Source organism: Strix uralensis, chromosome 16 (genome assembly GCF_047716275.1).
Source record: "Strix uralensis isolate ZFMK-TIS-50842 chromosome 16, bStrUra1, whole genome shotgun sequence".
Lineage (NCBI taxonomy): Eukaryota > Metazoa > Chordata > Aves > Strigiformes > Strigidae > Strix > Strix uralensis.
The window spans coordinates 1,968,282-1,985,998 of record NC_133987.1 but is presented as its reverse complement, the minus strand read 5'-3'; the positions used below and the strand labels follow the sequence as shown (position 1 = coordinate 1,985,998).

The following is a 17,717-nucleotide window of genomic DNA, read 5'->3' as shown; positions in this document are numbered from 1 at the left end:
TGTGTGATGATAGAGCCCACAGCTCAGTAGCTCTTTCAGCGCTTTTGCTGAAAAAGTGAGTTGGTAACATTTTAAGACCAGGTTTCTCTAGTACCCCCTAAGCGAAGGCCTCCTGCCGCCGCCCTCACACCCCAGCCCAGCTCTCCTCCGGCACCCCTGGGTGCAGCAGGGACAGCACAGCTCCATCTCCCGTCCTCACCAGAGCTGGGCCCGTGTTCAGCCTCCACAGCCAGGTCTACCCAACGCATTCAAGAGAGACACTTCAAGACTCAATCCTCATACGGCTGTCGACTCCACAACCATTTGCAATTCCTCTGAAGTCACAACACTACCACCCAAAGAGGTGAAAAGACACACCTCTAGCACAGCTGTGACCAAGAGCTTCTGCATGCGCTAGCTATGTTGACTCTGGCCACGTGTAACATGGATGATTTATGCAGCGTTTCACACTGTTTCCCTTTTCCAAGTATTCAGCAGTTAGTGGGACCCTTCTGACAAAAAAAAAAAAAAGGTCAGTTTTGTTAGCAAGTAGGAAAAAGTACTAGTTGGGAGGCAGACTGCATTAAAACATGCTGTGTCTCTTCCAGAGCTTAAAGACAGGCTTTAGGTAGGGAGGCAAACCACCGGCTTTAGACCTTCTTGCTACAAGCTCAGCAACCTCTTCTAGAACAAATTGTTTTCAGAGCAGTTGAATTTACAAAGTCCTGTTTCCTGTAGCTTTTTATCTCATGCTTCAATTCTCTTCCCCTTTACAAGGCATCAGCTCTAACCGTCATTTATGGCATCTCTTCTTGGTGGGTTCTCGGACACGTAACAACACTGTTAGCTCACTCAGGTGCCACTCCCAAAGCAGAGTCAGTAATTCATTTCTTGGTTCTGCCCAGCTGACTATTTTCAGTTTGTGCCCATAGTCTTTCTGAGATCATAAGACTTGACATTGAGTATTGGAGCAGACCATGTGTGCAGATGCCCTGTTTTCTCAGCCAACCAGGCTGAGGGAACTATTGCAACTACATAGTACAATCAAGTCAGAAATACGTGGCCAGCAGAAGCCTCAAGCAATCGTCTAGTCTATCATCCCTTTCTGGACTGGAATAAAAATAATCTAAAAAACCCCCCACTGACTGTCTCTGCTCAAGTGACCGTTTTTACAGCTTTCATAATCGCCCAGTTCAATGTTACACAAAATTTTGCCCAATAACTAAACTACATATCCCTACTTGTGCAGGTTCAGCTGGAAATTAAAGTTCCCTCTCCTCCAATATTCAACAGAGAAGCCCTGCTGCTGTAAAGGATTTATATCCTAAACAGACAAATGAACAGGGCATCCCAGGATCTTCCCTCCTGGGTACTACGCTCATAAAAGATGCCTAACAGCTCTGAATCCCTGAAGTCCCCCAACAGTCAAAGAACAGGCTTCAGCAGTGTAGTCACAACAGTTGCATTTCATCCCTTCCTCTCAGGGCTTGACCTCAGATGCTGAGAAAAAAAATAAAAGTTGCATGATTAGGTGCTTCCTCTTTAGTAAGCCATAAAGGATTAACACTAGAAGTCTGACCTTTGGTTTAAATCTTCTTACCTGAATGGGAAAGAACTTCTTCAGTAACACAAAGATCATCCATTATCATTTGCCAGATTAAACAACTTCGGAGCCTTGTAAGAACAAATGAGTTATGAATGAAATGTTTCTAAGTAACATCAAAGGAAAATACAGGACAACATCCACTATATTGGTGGCTTTTACATCTGAGATCTTTGGAAAAGTGTTTTTATGTTATAATTAGTGTAACAATCATGCACACTAGATGCAAAATTAAAACCACCTCAACATAAACCACAAGTATTAACTTTGTCCTTCTGCTGGACAGTCCTGCACCGCTTGCTCCATTTCTATTAAACATGCAATTTGTTATTCATACCTTAAAATACACAGGATGTACAAGAAATCCAAGTTAATGTTCTTGCCTAGTCTAGAAAACCATGGCAACAAACACTGAAAAATTATTTGCATCTGTGCAGGTCTGCCAGAGCATGATCATGGACCCTCCCTACTACTAAAAAAACTTCCAAAAAGTTCTTTTGACATCTCAACCTAAACCTACTCCCCTGCCTCTCAGCTCTTGTCCAACTCCTTGTTATTCAGTCTTCCTCAAACATTTACACACAGGAGCAATTTCACACCTTAACAGTCCACTCGAGGCAATGTGGCTATTCAAGCATATAAAGTTATTTGCATACAGAGAAAATGGAAACCTTCAAATCTGAGCTCCTTGGGGTGCTGAAGATACTTTCATGTCTCTTGGTAAAGCGCCATGGAAATATATTGCACTGTAGATGCAGAATGCATCATTTCCCGTCAGTATTGTTACATCTGCTTGTGGGCAAATCAAGTGGCAAAAATAAGCCATGTGATCTTGTGCTACATTATAACAAAACTGCAAAATACTCTACCAAAAAAACCAAAGCGTAGATTTAAATACAAAGCTCTACAGTGACAACAAGACCATTAAGCAATGTAGTTCTTTGTTTACAAAGTCCATTTATAGCAATACACTTGGTTACTCACAGATACGCTTTGCAGCGTATTTATAGGAAACGACGCAGAGACCAAGGCACGTTCAAGTTTAGTTCACCATAAGATGATCACTTGCAACGCTCTCTATGGGTCTGCCAGAATTTAGATGCCATCATGAAATTTAAATTGTTAAGACATTGATTTCTAAGATACAGTTTACAGCGTTTTTCCTCAGGAGGACTACAGCATCCTTTCCTGCTATGAGAGCCACAAAGCTTCAAAAAGAAGATGATCTAATGTTCTTTCAACAAAGAATTTATTAAAATAAAAATCTCCCACAGTACTAGTTGTAAGATTTTTGAAAATCTTATCAGTTAACATGAAGTCACCACATAAAAGTATCAGAGCAGTCACTGGAAAACAGGCCAAAACATTAGATTAGTAAATTAAATTCAACCCCTTTAACTCAGTACATCACTGAGTAAAGCTTCTTAATCCCAAAGACAGTTTGTTTAAATTAAAACAAAAATCCCATTTAAGGGTACCTACACAAGTGCAAACTCTGCAAGAAAACCCCAAGTTGTGAAGACATTAGGCCTTCCCAGAAGGCTTCACGTTTGTAATTGCATATATGCTATTTGTAACCTTTACAAACCATAAAGAATTTATTAAGGCCCCTCATTCTGCAGGGGCATGTTCGCGGCCTGAGGACCCCGCTGAGCTCCGAGCGCCTCGGAACACAACCAGCCCCTCAGGCGGCCTGGCCTTCCCCCCCCCACCCTCACGGCAGGCGGGCCCCTGGCACTCAGCCACGCTCCCTGGCATTGTTTTTCTCCTTAATAGCTGCGAAAACCACCACGGAATTAGCAGGAAGCGCGTTCTCTAGCCGCCCCCACTGCGAAGCGCTGCTCGGTACCGAAGCCGCAGCCCCGCGCAGCCCCTCCCGGCAGACATCCCTGCCGGTGCCGAGGTCCGGCCCGGGAATGCACAAGGAGCCCCGCGGGACAGCGGTCCCAGAGCTCCCCCGCACACCCGCCGGGCGTCAAGGAGCGGGAGCAACGATGCTGCTTCAGCGGGCAGCGAGCCCGCGCTCCGCGAGCCACAGCTCGCCTGGGCCAGCGGACCCCTGCGGGCGAGGCCTCGGGGGAGCCCCCCGCTGCTTTTCCCGCCTGGGTAAGACCCGAGCACAGGAGCCGCGGGGGAGCCCGGCGGGGCGGGGCGGGGGCGGAGCGGAGCGAACAAAGCAAAGCAGCGGCCACGCGCGCCGCGGGGAACACCCAGCCCCCCCACCCCACCCCCAGCACGCCCCTTCTCAGCGAGAGGGCCGCCGGCGCCAGGCCCTAAATACAAGGCCGCATGCAAATGAGCACCGCCCTGACCAATGGAGCCCCGGGCCGCGGCCGGGGCCCCGGCTATAGGGCCCCCAATTGGTTTTTCTTTCAGCCAATCAGCAGCCAGCTTTCAGGATTTGTCTCCCCTCTGACGGACACCGGCTGCGGCCTCTTCCTCTGCGTTCCGCTGTCGTCACCCGCCCCGCGCCGCGCTTTGTTTGGCTTGAGCGGGGGCCCCGGCCCCGCCTCCCGCCTCGCTCCCACTCGCCGCCAGCCAATGGGGCGCCTTGTTTGGGGTCCCGGGGCGGGAGCGCCGGCGCGCTCAGCTGGGCCCGCGCGCCGCGTCCTGCCCCGCCCCGTCGGCCCGGCGCAGGGTGACGAGGAAGCGGAACCGCCGCCGCCAAGAGCCCATCGCCACCCGCTCCGGGGCCGGCGGAGCGCGGCCGAGCCTGGGGTGCCGGGGAGCCGCGGCTCCGGCCGGGGGCGCTGAGGCCTAGCGGGGAGCCGGCCGTGCCGGGACCGCGGCCGCGGTTTCGGAGGAGCCCGGGGAAGAGCGGTCGCCTCCCCGGCCGGGAGCGGGGCTGCCGCCGCCAGCAAAGCTGGGAGGGCCGCTGGGGTCCGCGGTGGTCGTAGGGCGCGCCGGCCTCCTCCCGAGCTGGCGGGTCTGGGGCGCAGCCTGGGGGTGCCTGGGGCTGCGGGTGCCGGAAGACCCGAGGCAGCCGCCGGCGGGGGAGCTGGAGCGCGGAGGCTGCGCGGCGGTATTGATGCGGCAGGTGAGACTCGGGGCGGAGGCTGGAGCCTCCCGTGGGGGCGGGGGGGGGCTGCTGGGGTGGGGGGAGGAACGGCGCCTTGGGTCCCCGCGGGGCGTCCGTGTCCCCGGCGGGACGGCCCGGCCCGGCCCCGCTCTCCTGGCCGGGCCGTCGGTCAACGGGGCGCGGCGGCGCTGGGCTCTGCGGGGAAGAAGCATCTGAGGGGAGCCGGGCTTGTGTGGGGGGCGGAGGGAAGGGAGGGCGCCTCTGTGCGGAGGTCTAGAGGGCCAAAGCAGCGAGGTTGAGAAGAGTTTCCCTTTGGATGAAAAAGGAAAAACAGGGGTAACGTGAAAACGAAAGGAGAAGGCAGCTGAAATGGGTAAACTGGGTGCAGGGCGCTGCTGGGTGGTTTAGGCAGGATGCTGGAAGGAGCCAGCTCTTGCGAAGTGGGGCAGGTGCAGGGATTGGCTGCCCTGGTCTTGTCCCCGAGATGTGTTTCTCCTGTATCCCCCTGCTAACTGTTGGGGGATGCCAGTGGATGCATCGTTCAATATGCAGCAATAAAACTAAACTTGAAATCAAGGAGATTTAAGCCTTAAGTGAAGCTTTTGAGCACAGACTGTCAGAGCTGGAAGGTTTCTGTCCTCAAAATAACAGAAAACACTGTAATTTTTGTTGTGTGAACAAGTTTGTGTTTGTAATTAGGGATCTGTCAGGTGAATAGTTAACCGAGTTTTAATATGAGTTTAGATCCACAGTTCAAATCAGTTTATTGAGCGTTTGCAAAGAATGGAACGTTGCCCAACATAATTCTGAGTTGGTAGATTCAGTGGTTTAGCTGAAAATCATTCCAGGGAAAAACATCATTTTAATAGTAGGAATACAATCCATAAACTGTAATCACACACATTTGTACGCCATATAATGCTGATGCATCTTGTTTATTTTAAACCACGTTATTCTGGTGTCAGCCTAATCAGTAGTCATGCCCTTCTTTATTTGTGATATTCAGAATTTCATTCTCTTGTTGGCTTTTTATCTTTTCCCTTAATTAAAGTTGGACTGTGGCTCCTGCTGTGGTGATAAGGCAGCTGCATTGCAACTGCTACTTCTTTCTGTTTTGCTGGAAGTGGTTTCTTTCTTGGAAGTTGACTTCTTTTAGATATAGTGTCAGTAATAGTTTTACACTCTTTAAGAAAAAAAAAACCAACCCCAAGTGTTGGGTTTTAGCAGATAGTAGGATTTAATGCCTTAAGCTTTATTGTGTGTATCTGGCATTTTGTTCCAAGTACTTAAACTACAGAATGGAGAGGGTTTATGAAGTTAGGCAGAGTGAGGGGTCACTCCAGTGGCCGGTCCAAACGTCAGATTTGGAATTAAAGTTGTTTAGTGATCCCTCTCAGAGAGTCCAGGAGTGGTCCTCTAGCAAATGATGTTTTAAAACTTTTTGCTTGGCCAAGAGGTCGCAGCATCGCCATGAGTTACATGGTCCCCACCGAGGCGAGGGGGGACAAGCCGCTGCAGACGCCTGCAGGGTTTGTTGCCCTTCAAATTAAAAAAAAAAAATAATCAAGGGGGTGGCGTTAATTTAAAACCCCTCGGCTGGAAGGTGCGGAGCGAGGCAGGCAGCAGCGGGTGGCGGTGGGAGCCAGGCCGTCGCCTGGCGCGGGTCGCGCTGCGGCGGCCGGCGGTGACAGGCGCCCGGCCCGGGCGCGATGCTCCTGGCCGAGGAGGCGGCCGGGCTCGGGGCTGCCCTGCGGGGAGCAGCGGAGAGGTGCCGGGGCTTCGGCGGGGGTGGGGGCGGAGGGGGAGCTGGAAATCTTGGTAGCCTCGGCCAGTCCCAGCCCCAGAGACACACACACACACAGAGAGGAGGAGAAGCCGCCGCCGCCGCATCTAGGAATATGAATCCCCCCCCCGCGGCAGGTCGGATCACCTCGGCTCCATGGTGAGGAGAAAGAAGAGCCCCCCTGGGCCCGAGGAGCCGCGGAATGGGTAGGATGGGGGGCGAGCAGCCGCCCCGGCCCGGCCGCGCTGCCCCGCTCCGCTCCGCCGGGCTCGGCCGCTGCCTTTCCTCTCAGCGGCTGTCGAGCGCTTCCACACGCCCGAGTTTGGCTGGGCGATTTCTCCGCCAAAGGCGCCCCGAACCCCTTCGGGAGGGTGCCGGAGGGCTGCCGGGGGAGCCCGGCTGCCTTTTGGGCCCGTTTGGGGGGGGTTCCGGCGGGGCTTTCCCCCTCCCGCCTTCGGCACAGGTTGTTGGGTCGGGACAGCAAACGAAAGGGGATTTAGTAACAAACAACGGCGGCCATGTTGAGAGGAATTTCTGCAGCTAAACTTCTCCCCTCTCAGCCCAGGGATTTCTCTCCCTCTCTGGGGGGCTCCCTGGCCTGACTTTGTGCCCCCCTCTTTTCTCTCTCTCCTCCCCAACAGGATGACAGTGAAACTGGGAGAGAGCAGCGGGGAGGAAGGGGTGAAAAAGCTGGGCAAGAGAGCAGGAGGAGATGAGGAGTCCCTGGAAGAAGAAGGGGCAGGAGGAGGAGGAGAGGCAGCTCCAGGCAGCAGCAGCACAAAGAAAGAAGAGAAGATTATTAACAACAACACTAACAGCAGCCCCCCACCGAACCCCAGTTTATCGCAGGCCCCTGCCTCCCTCCAGCCCTCCCACAGCCAGGACCAGCATCATTTTCTCAGGTCCAGCGTCAGACCTCAGAGCAAGAGGCTGAAGAAGGATTCCCAGGCATCCTCTTCAGTTGGCAGCAGTACTGCTGCAAAAGGCAAAGGTACTGTATTTTGGCATCCTTAAAACATGCAGGCGGGGTGGGGGGAGTCACCTGTGGGTTTGGGGGTTGTCATTCTTCTCCTGTAGATGCCATCTTTTGTTTGGTTTTGGGGAAGGTGTTTTGGGGCTTGTTTCTCACAGTATAGCTGAAATCTTCTTTGTGTCCCAAGGCTTCAGCTTCTCTGCTGCCCACTATCCTCTTTGCACTTGCAGAAATGGGAGGTTTGGATGTGTATGTGGAGGAGGAAAAAAATTCTCCATTATTGAAGCAAACCTTTAATTCCTTCCTGCCTTTCATCTCTCGTGAGTTTTAGGCAATTCCTGTATTTTGGTTAGGAAATTAGACTCCAGCTAGCTGTGTAATCAGGTGGCCACACTCAGAATTCAGTTCTTGGATAATAACAAAATTCACTGGGTGCTAGTTAAATAAGGGAAAAAAACCCACAAGATATTGGTGATTTCCCCCAATTATTTCTAATGACCTTTTTGCCCAAAGAACTATTTTGGAAACAGCTGTGAAATACACATATTAACATATACGTTTCTGAGATTTCATGAGTCCTGCATTACTGTTTCAGAACAGTTTGGGCATTTCCATGTAATTTGAGTTTTTGAGATTGCTTTGTATACATCTGATGTCTGTATGTACATACATGCATACACAAGCTTTTTCACTTTAACACTGTAGGTAAGAATTTGATTTTTTTTTTGAAGCTGTTTCTTACTTGGGTAGCTAGAAGGCAGCAGGGATATTTGAATATCTTGGTGCTATTGTGTGTGCTCAGCAGTTACTGGATGACACCTGGCACTGTAGTTGAGCTGTACTCGAGACTAATTTTGGATACCTTGGGCAAAAGTACTCAAACGTTATTTTCTGTTAACTTCTGAGAAGGACAACACTGAGAGATTTCTTCAACATTTGAAATAACAAAGTTTACTTGTCTGCTAAAACGAAATAAAACTCCATGTAGCATAAGCACGTCTTGGAGAGAACCTCACTCTTTGGTCCATTACAGTGGTATGCACATGCTGGACATCAGGTAATTGTTATGAATTACGATAGTTTTGTGTTGCAGTAATAAAGCAGTGCAAATTTTGATATTTTAGTTATTGCCATATCATGAAGAAATTATTGAGCTCAGTTGCTTGACAGTTAGTTTATATAATTGACTAAAGTATTTTTTAATACCTTAGTAAGTCCTCTTTAATCTCTTAAACTTTTTGTTTTAAGTGAGAAACTCCTCTGTGTGATGTTGGAGGATAGAACAGAAAGGCCTACTAATTTTTCTCCCAGTTGCATTAAACCAAATAAAAAAACCCAGATGGAATGCCCAGGAGTGTTTAGCTACAGATAATTATTTCAAGGGCTGCAAACAGTATTAAATGCGAGGAGGTGTTTCGTTGGAATACATGTTGTTCATAGTTGACAAGCCTTTGAAATGATTCCACTGCTTTGAAAGTGTATACATGTGTGAACAAAATACATGTATGCACACGTGCACATGTATATTGATGTTTGTATATTTGTGTGTAAACATTCATTTGCAATTTTAGAGCAGCAGAACAATTTTTAACTAGGTGTATTGACACAATTGAAAAGCAAACTTCGTTTATTTTGCAATTCAGATTCCAAAATACCCCTAATAAAATTATATGCAGAATGGAAAATATTATTTCAGTAGTTGGTCATAGACAGTGCTTGTAATCACTGCACTTGACTCTGTACTTGACTGTGTTGTCAGGTTTGGGGAAACTTCTTAAATCATTAGGGGTGACAGCTGATGGCAGAATTATGGTTATGCTTTCACTTTTTGAATTGTAAGACCAGCCACAGCTCTGCCTGGCTAATTTTGATGTGAATCCATTGAAGTTGATTTCTCTGATACGGTTGAGATTATAACTGTCAGATCTTGGAGAACAGAGCTACCGAGTGGGATCCTTGCTAATTTGAGTTCTTTACATGCAGGGATGCATACTGAGAGGTTTTCCAGGCTTGTCTGAATTCTCCCTAATGGAATGTCTTGTGATCAGAATTTATAGGGCTTTGCATTCCGAGTGAAGCGTCTCACAGAGCTAGCTTCCAGTAGGGAACTAATTGGAGGGCGAAGATTACTAATAAAGATAGGACTTAAATCCTTCCACTTGCTGTCCCATCAACTTTCTCCTCCTCCTGTAAGTATAAAAATGATAAACAGCTCGAATGCATGTGCTTTGGATCAGCTATGAAAACTGGAAGCTTTTCCATTTTGCATGTCACAGTCAAGGTGATAGCTGCAAAGGTAATTTTCACATTGGCCAGCAGGAGTGGTTAGACCAAACTTAGACTTAGTTCAGTGAAACCAGAAACTTGCTTTTATCATAGTCTTTCAACAATGCAATAATGTAATCTTGAAAATTTTATTAAAGTGGTCCTGCTCTTAGAATCCGTGTTTTCTAAAGTCAAAACTCTTTCAAAGGCTATTCTTAAGGAGTGTGTATTCAGTAAACTTAATTTCTTTTCAAATTGTAGTTAGTCAGCAGGCATTAACTTGCCCTAATCGTGTCTTTAAAAGAGTGTGAAAATAGTATTTTTCTTCTGACTGTTGCAGATCCCTTTTTATTTTTGGCATTTGTGCTTTTAGGATGCTTCATTGTAGCAGACAAATTATTGATAAACTTTACTGTAAGCTGTAGGAAGAGTTTGCCCACTCAGCAGCTGCTGACTTTTCAACTTTATCTTACTGTGGTTCAGGGAAGACTGCTCATAGCAACTCTCAAATTCTGCCTAGCAGAATGTATAAGTGTATTGCTAATTTTCAGATTACGCTGATGTAATCTTTAATCGCATCTTTAGAGTCTCTTGCCTTTTGTGTACTGAGTTGTACTTTTGAGTTTAGGTCAAAAAGGTCGTAGAAAGTAGCATAGTAAAATAGTTTGAAAACTATTTCACTTCAAACAGCCAATCCATTTTGAATTGCTGAGAGGTTTATCAAATTTCCTGCATAAATATCTGAATCTGCTTTTTTCAAGGATTATTTTTATCTTATTCTCAGGTGTTGGTCATCTCTTTATTGTATTTTCAAGTTGTAGTCTACACCTCAGCTAATGCACACCATTTGAAGTATGAATGCTTGGAAGTAATTATTAAAGTAACTTGTTTGAAATCAGAGGAGGAACTTGAAGGAATAGTGGGGTGGAGGCAGTTTATTGTGAGAGTTCAAAAGCAGGGAGGTTCATTGAGGGAGAGGAAGCAGACCCGTGTAAGATTGCTGAAAAAGAAGGATTTCTGAATGTTTACTTCTCAAATATAAATAAGCCACATAGTTGCTGAGCACAGGTTTTAAGGTGTGTTTTGGGGCTTTTTCCCATGAAGTGAGGGTGGTTAGAACGTGCATTTGTATGTTGTGACCACATCGGTAAAAGCAAATGTGAAATACATTGCCATCATGTGCTGTTTAAACTAGAGTGTTCCCATTTCCATGTTTTTATCCATTTTCTGAATGAAGTCAGGAGGAAATAATAACAAAGTCTAATGGTGATGAGCTGAAGCTTGAAGATGTCTTTCACATCATTGCTCTAGATTTATTCATAAAAGGTTTAGAATGGCCCAAACAAGTATTTGGATTTGTTTTGTGGTAATAAGTAGTTCCTTCTCACTGAGATCCAGTAAGCTCTAGGGTGGATTGTGGTAACCCAATGATAAATATTACCATGCATAGTAGTAAGAAAGTTGATGCAAAGGGATGATGTAGCCAACTCCTTTATTCCTGGAAGAATTAAACAGCATATAAGATCTCTGTAGAGGTGACAGGATATTAGAATTTTTAGATCTTCATATATGATAAACAGTTGTCTGGATAGTAATATATTTGTGTTTAAAACAAGAAAGACTGTTATAAACTTCCCAGGATTACATTTGCCTTGTAGAATAGTAAGTATATATAAAGGAACAAAAGAGCAGTTACGAGCTTTGTAGGAGTGGAATCAGTGGAGTCCTTAGCATGTCCTCGATAGAACTGTTAATTTCATCTTTTACATACACCCAACTTTATAGTCTTATTAGAAGTTAAAGTCCTCACTGATACTTCTGCTTCTCATGCCTTTTAATAATGAAAACTTCATGTGTACCAAGCGTACTGCACAATCTGTAGAAAATCCTTGATAAGGTCTGAACTTCAGGCAGCTGACTTCAGGTTTTTACTTATTTGAGTATGTATACAGTGATGCAAAAAAACCCCCAAACCAAACCCAACCACCCAACAAACAAACCAACCCCCCAAACCCTGCATTTGTTGTTCCTCTGAATGAGTTCTCAGAAAGTTAGAGGTCTGTGATCAGAATAGTAACTCGAATAGAATCCAGTAGCTGTGTTTTGATAAAGGACGGCTTTTGCCTTGGGAGCTAGTAGCAACGGGAGATTGTAGATTGAGATTAATGGGGACTAGTGTGTTTGAGTTCCTCCTTCTCGATTGAGGATTTGAAATATTAAGATCTGCATTTCTTTACCATGCAAATGGTGATATTCCAATCTCCAGAATAAAGGAGAAATTCTGTGTCTTAAAGTTGTTGGTTTTCTTCTCAACCATCTATTAAAATGTTCAGGTTTTTCTTATGGTTTCCCTTTTTTAAAAGGATTTACCTTCACAGTACCAGAATTAAATTGCTTAACTTTCAGTTACTTTACCAGTGGCTGATGAAGGCTTTAGGAAGTAAAAGAAGCTGTTTATTTGAGAAGTTGTTTTTAAGGGCATTTTCTTCTAGATGTCAGACTCTTTTTCATGTTTTGCCTTACATGCTTCCCTGTGGTGACAGTAATTTTCTTCAGAAGGATCAAATAGTCATTCCTAGAAATAAAAGAAACATTAACCTTTTAATGGTCACAGTGTTGTATTTTATATCAAGTAAATGTTTATTGTATGCAGGAAAAAAATGTACTTTCATGCATCTTACTCTCTTCCAGGTTTAATTTCAAATGTTCTTCATAACTTGAACAAACAGCTTTTTTAGGATTTGGAGAAATACGGTTTTGTCATCCAAAAGAATTACTTGCAAATTGCAACTGAATAGTTACAGTTAAGATTTACGTACAAGTCCTTCAAATCTCTAAAGCATAGTAAGCCTCTAACAGTTGATTCTTCTGACAGTATTTTTTAAATAATATTAGGATTATCAAACTGGTTCTTGAATGAGAAAGATAAAAACACTGACTTTGTCAGGCAAACAGACTGCTTCATGTAATTGAATTTGAACAGGTAAGTCAACTTTTTAAGCCTAAATATGAAAAAGAACTGTGCTAATGTGTGTAAAATTTTGGGAAACTAGTTGTGACTGCTGTATTGTACAAGCTGGATTTATAAGCAAATAAACTAAGGCAAGCCAATTTATCATGAGATAAAACACAAACCATAAAGGTCAGTAACTGAAAAAATGAAAATGGTAATAAGCTTTCTTTTTAATGAGCAATGTATGTTCAATGTTAAAAGGCTCCTGTTCTATGAAGTACATGCCTGCATTGCTAAGGGCAGTCAAATCTTAAATAATACTTCTTAGCAAAATTGAAGAGAATGTATTTTGGAAACGCAAATTACTGAGAATGGTTACATTTTCATGAAAAAAAAAAAGTGCACTTTTTGGGAGGTCTCCCTGGTTTCTGGATTAACATTCTGATAATCTGTTACAGTGTCAAACCAAGCATGATGTTTGGTTTGATTTCTGTTGTGAATAAATCACAGGTTTAAGGTTAGGGATAATGTTTTTGCTGATTAAAATGTCTTTGAAAGACTAATAATTTCAGAGGTGATTAAAAAAAAAAAAAAAGAGGTTTTTCCTTCTGAATTAAGGTGAGGGAATAGAATCTTACTGCATTATATGTAGCTCTCACCATCCTGCAGTTTCTTCATCCTATTTTCTTCCCTGTTCCCTGCTTGCATGAACAGCAAATTCTCTTAGTTCCATCAGGGTTTATTCTCATTTTAGCATTTCTGATACTTTTTTTTTTCTGATCCATGTTCTTTGGGGTGCCGATAACTGACAAAGGTACAATCAAGATTATACTTATGTGCCTTTTTCCAAAAGCCACACCAGGATTTGGGGGAGAAGGGGTTGGTACTTGCCGTCCTTAGGATACCTTGAAATATCCTAGATGGGCTAAGTGTCAGAGATGGTGCTCTTTATCCTGAGGATCAGATTCTGGAGAATACTGATCCGTTATCATGTGATGAACTAAAAGCAGACATCTTTCAGTCCTTTCTTTACCACGGTTATTTTGGAGGCAGTAAGATCAAGACCAAAGACAAGGATATGAAATTATGTATATTTTCTCATGGCCATTAGTTTGCTTTATTGGTCACATCAGTGTTCAGCATCGCTCAGCAGTTCCTCGCAGCTGCAAGGGGCAACTGCAGAGTGCACCAGTGTATAAGCGTCAGAGTGTGTGGCCTTTTAGAGGTTGCTTTGGTATATTCCTGCTTATCTGTCTTATTTCTGCAAATACAAAATTAAGCCTTTGAAACCTTCCCCTTGTTTTTTGCTCTTTGAGATCTTAGTTCTCTAAAACAAACCTTGTTATTTGCCTGTTGTATTTCAGGTGAAATATCTTGGAAAAAACCCGATATAGATGGGAGTAGTGAAGAAGGAGAAAATTCAGAGTTCCTCCCTTATCTCTATCCATGAAATCTTCCTCTTGGTTTAATATTCACTCTGGTCATGTTTTTTTTGCAGCAGCAGATAATGGAGGGACTACATCTGGTGGCACATCAGGGATTCCTCCCAGCAATCCTGCTGGAAATTCCAAGTCAGCAGCAAGGAACCTGGGTGCCTCAGCTGGAGAGAAGGAGGAAGGGAAGAAGGTCAGACGGCAGTGGGAATCGTGGAGCACAGAGGACAAAAATACTTTCTTCGAGGGACTGTATGAGGTAAGCCTAGAGGAAAATAACAAGTTTAGATGGCTTCATTTAGTATGTGGATATTCCTAACGAAGGTTGATTCAGTTGAGATTTGCAGGAGCAAAATGCATCCATACACATACTCATTTGTTTGGGTATATGTGTCTGTACACTTGGCTGTAAACCAGCTGTCAATCAAAGCCACATTTCAAAACTGTCAAGCTTTTTTTTCTCTTGAAATACTCAGGAGATATTTGTGAGTTTTATTCACGAATGTTTAATGTCATTTCAATTACTTTTCAATTACGGTTCTGTTTCAAATGAGAAATAAATAAATAATGTCCCTATCTCAGCTTTCAAAAGCAGCACACTTGTGCTGTAATATTACCAAACAAAAAAATCTGTTCTATTCTAATAAGAATTGTAGGCACTGTGTTTAATCTTTGAGCATGAAAAGTTTTGAGCCAGTTCAGTACTAGGACTGAGAGCCAAAGAGAAGTTAGCTCATCTTATCATTTATGTCATATGATGTATTCCTGCTTGTCCTGTTCCCATGATTATTTTAAGAGCGCTTCTGTTACAAAAATACATACTAAAGGCAAAAACAAAGGACGTGGCGGTAGATTTTCTTTGCGTGTGTACATCTTTTAAATACACGGTTTTTTAGTGGTAGGCATGCTTCATGCATATGTATTTTGTGGACAAAATGAACACTTAAACCCTTTTCTTTTTAACTCCTCTGATTTGCAGTGATATTCCTGGGAATCATGTAATTATTAAGTCCCTTTATCACTAAAAGAAAACATTTTTTTGAATGCTGAGGAAAAAGTTCAAAAATGTGCTCTGTATTGATGGATTTGGGATTCAGTTTGGTCCCCAAATTCCATTCATTTTGTGTCACTACCTTTCAGAAGAGGTTTTCACGCTTTGTATTTAAATCAATTCCAAGCTTTTTTGAATACTAAGAAATTTTATGATAGCAGGAGTTCAGTGATAAGGTATATAAAATTAAGTTTTCTTCTTTTGAACTACAAAGATTTTACAGGAATTGGCTAATTTTAAAGGGACACTTAAATGTCTCATTTTTATTTTTACACTGAGAATGAACTTCTGAATGACCTACAGTGTAAAAATGTGTTTTCTGTAAGAAGTTGTGGTTTGGGTTTTTTAAAATGTAATATTTTCCTTCATTATTTGAAACTCAAATTTTGTACTCCTAATAACCGGAACCTGAAACTTACTGTAAATAAAAGTGAAGCTGTTAAATATAATAGGGTTCTCATTCACCTTAGTCAGAAATGGAGGTAGGAGGGAGAGGGAGGAAAATGCAGAGGAAAGTAAAGAAAGCGAAGTGAGAGAGTCTGAATTTTACTTAGCACATTTATTAGTAAAGTTTGGGGGGGGGTTAAAAGTTTGCTAGCAACTTAAAATTTTTATTTTGAAACAATTCAAGAAATTGGAAAGTAATTTATTTGGCATCTGTAATGCATTTTATATAAAATAAAGTAAACCAGTCTCATTCTTACGATGTTGAATTCTGATACCCAAGAATTTTGTTTATGACCACTGAAATCTAGTTTCCCACAGAGAACCCAACCCCACAGTCTCTCGTGTTGTTTGAGTGGTTGTATGACAAGATATAAGTTCGGTTTAGAGTATTTGGATTTATTTTATTTGTTCTTCAGCATGGGAAGGACTTTGAAGCTATCCAGAACAACATTGCCCTGAAATACAAGAAGAAGGGCAAACCAGCAAGCATGGTGAAGAATAAGGAACAGGTCCGCCACTTCTACTATCGCACCTGGCACAAGATCTCAAAGTACATTGACTTTGATAATGGTTAGTATGAAAAGAAATGGGCTTAGCGTAGAGCTCACAGTCTCATGAGGGTTGGAGTCCTGCTTGGAGTGCCATCGTGGGGGGTAGGAAAGGTGGAGATGAGAAAATACATACTGAATAGGATGTCTGTGAACTTGGCTTATTTTCATTAGCGTGGCCATGCAGAGGTTCATGTTTTTTGACAAGTACTTCTTAAAAACTGGTATTTGTGTCATTGCTTTTATATGAATTCACCACACCATTATAAATGCTGATCCTAGTATTAATACTGGGGAGAAGCCAGGTTCAAGGAAATGTTCTATTCTCTCTCTTAAGCTGCCTAAATCTTAGTCAGGCATGACTTCATCGAGCAAATTGACTCCAGCACTACTTTGCACTTCTTGGGGGAAAGTAGAAATAAATAAATAGTCTGATACAAGTGTAAATGGTGAAATATTTGCTCACACTTTAAATGAGCCTGAAATTATATCGCTGGTTCAGTAACTTAAGATTCTCAGTGCCATATTCCCCTCTTCCCATTCTTTTCCCTTCTTCCCTGACTTGCTGAGTGAAATGGGAAGTCATACAAACTGCTAGTGGTGTTTTTAACAATAATAGTAATATATGATCATTAATAATCGGTTTTTATCAGATGCATACTATTCCTTGAGAATTCAAGTCAGTTTGCGGGTAGCCTAATCTGAATAATGGGTTAAAGAAATCTATTTCAGAGTGAACAGATTTTACTAAGACACCTCTTTGGACTTTCAGGTTCTCCCATTAGCTTGTTGGCAAAGGTCTCCAAGGCTTTCCTATCCTGTTGCTATATTCGAAGCTGTATAAGTCATGGCAGTTTCATGGTGGTTGAATTTTTTGGTCTATAAACAACGCTCTTTAACATCAGGAAAAGTTTGGATAGTGAATTCATGTATGTGATTTGTGGCCAGAGCCTCGTTAATGAGAAATGGGTATGACTAGAAAGAAGCTGAAGGAATGCAAAGATAGTGTATGGTATAATCTCTTTATGAAATTGACATCTAAAACACCTCTCATAAGGTGTATTTTTGAGTTCCTTCTTCAAAACAAGACAGCGCTTTAAGATGAAACAAGTCATTAGTATTTTATTTAAAACAAAATGTTACAGCAAACACAGGATGGAAAAACTTCAGGAAAAAAAAAATGTCATGGAGGAACTTCATCTGTTTTCTGGATAACATAAAGTTCTGTATGTATACCTCTGAGGTCTGATATCTCATTAGCTGAAGGAATTTAAAAACTAGTGCAGTAGTCTGATTAGCTTTAGCATTGGTGGAAATATGTGTGCCTGGATCTTGAGATTAAATGATTCTGCAAGTCAAAGAGAACTGAATTATTTATGAATAGACAAGAATAAATATTTTGATCTGATTTGTGAATCTTTCCTTGCTGTCTTAGATATTTAGATCTATTAGAAATAATGTCTACATCACGTGTGTTAATGAGAAAGGAGAAAAAAACCCTTGTAAAGTTGAATAAAATCTGTGCAATTCTTCATATAAAAATTTAGAATCTGAAATTTGCATTAAATCTCTAAAGGGCATTCATAGTGTTTGTTGGAACAGAACTTGGTCTTCCTTTCAATGAGATGTTTGTCTCATCATTGAAAATGAGTATCATTGAAAT

General features: G+C 43.2%; 1 protein-coding gene across 3 annotated transcripts in view; it reads left to right on the top strand.

The window, feature by feature from the left end:
* Positions 1 to 4,231: 4,231 nt before the first annotated feature.
* The window catches only part of CRAMP1 (cramped chromatin regulator homolog 1), a 49,148-nt gene continuing 35,662 nt past the window's right edge, over positions 4,232 to 17,717 (top strand). For 2 of the 3 annotated variants that reach the window (XM_074886582.1, XM_074886580.1), the window contains exons 1-4: positions 4,232 to 4,619; positions 7,026 to 7,375; positions 14,074 to 14,267; positions 15,923 to 16,076. In XM_074886582.1, coding sequence (XP_074742683.1) covers positions 7,027 to 7,375; positions 14,074 to 14,267; positions 15,923 to 16,076 — 697 coding nt within the window. In that variant the 5' untranslated portion in view covers positions 4,232 to 4,619; position 7,026. The remainder of the gene's footprint in view (positions 4,620 to 7,025; positions 7,376 to 14,073; positions 14,268 to 15,922; positions 16,077 to 17,717) is intronic. The other variant, XM_074886581.1, reaches the window with a different exon arrangement.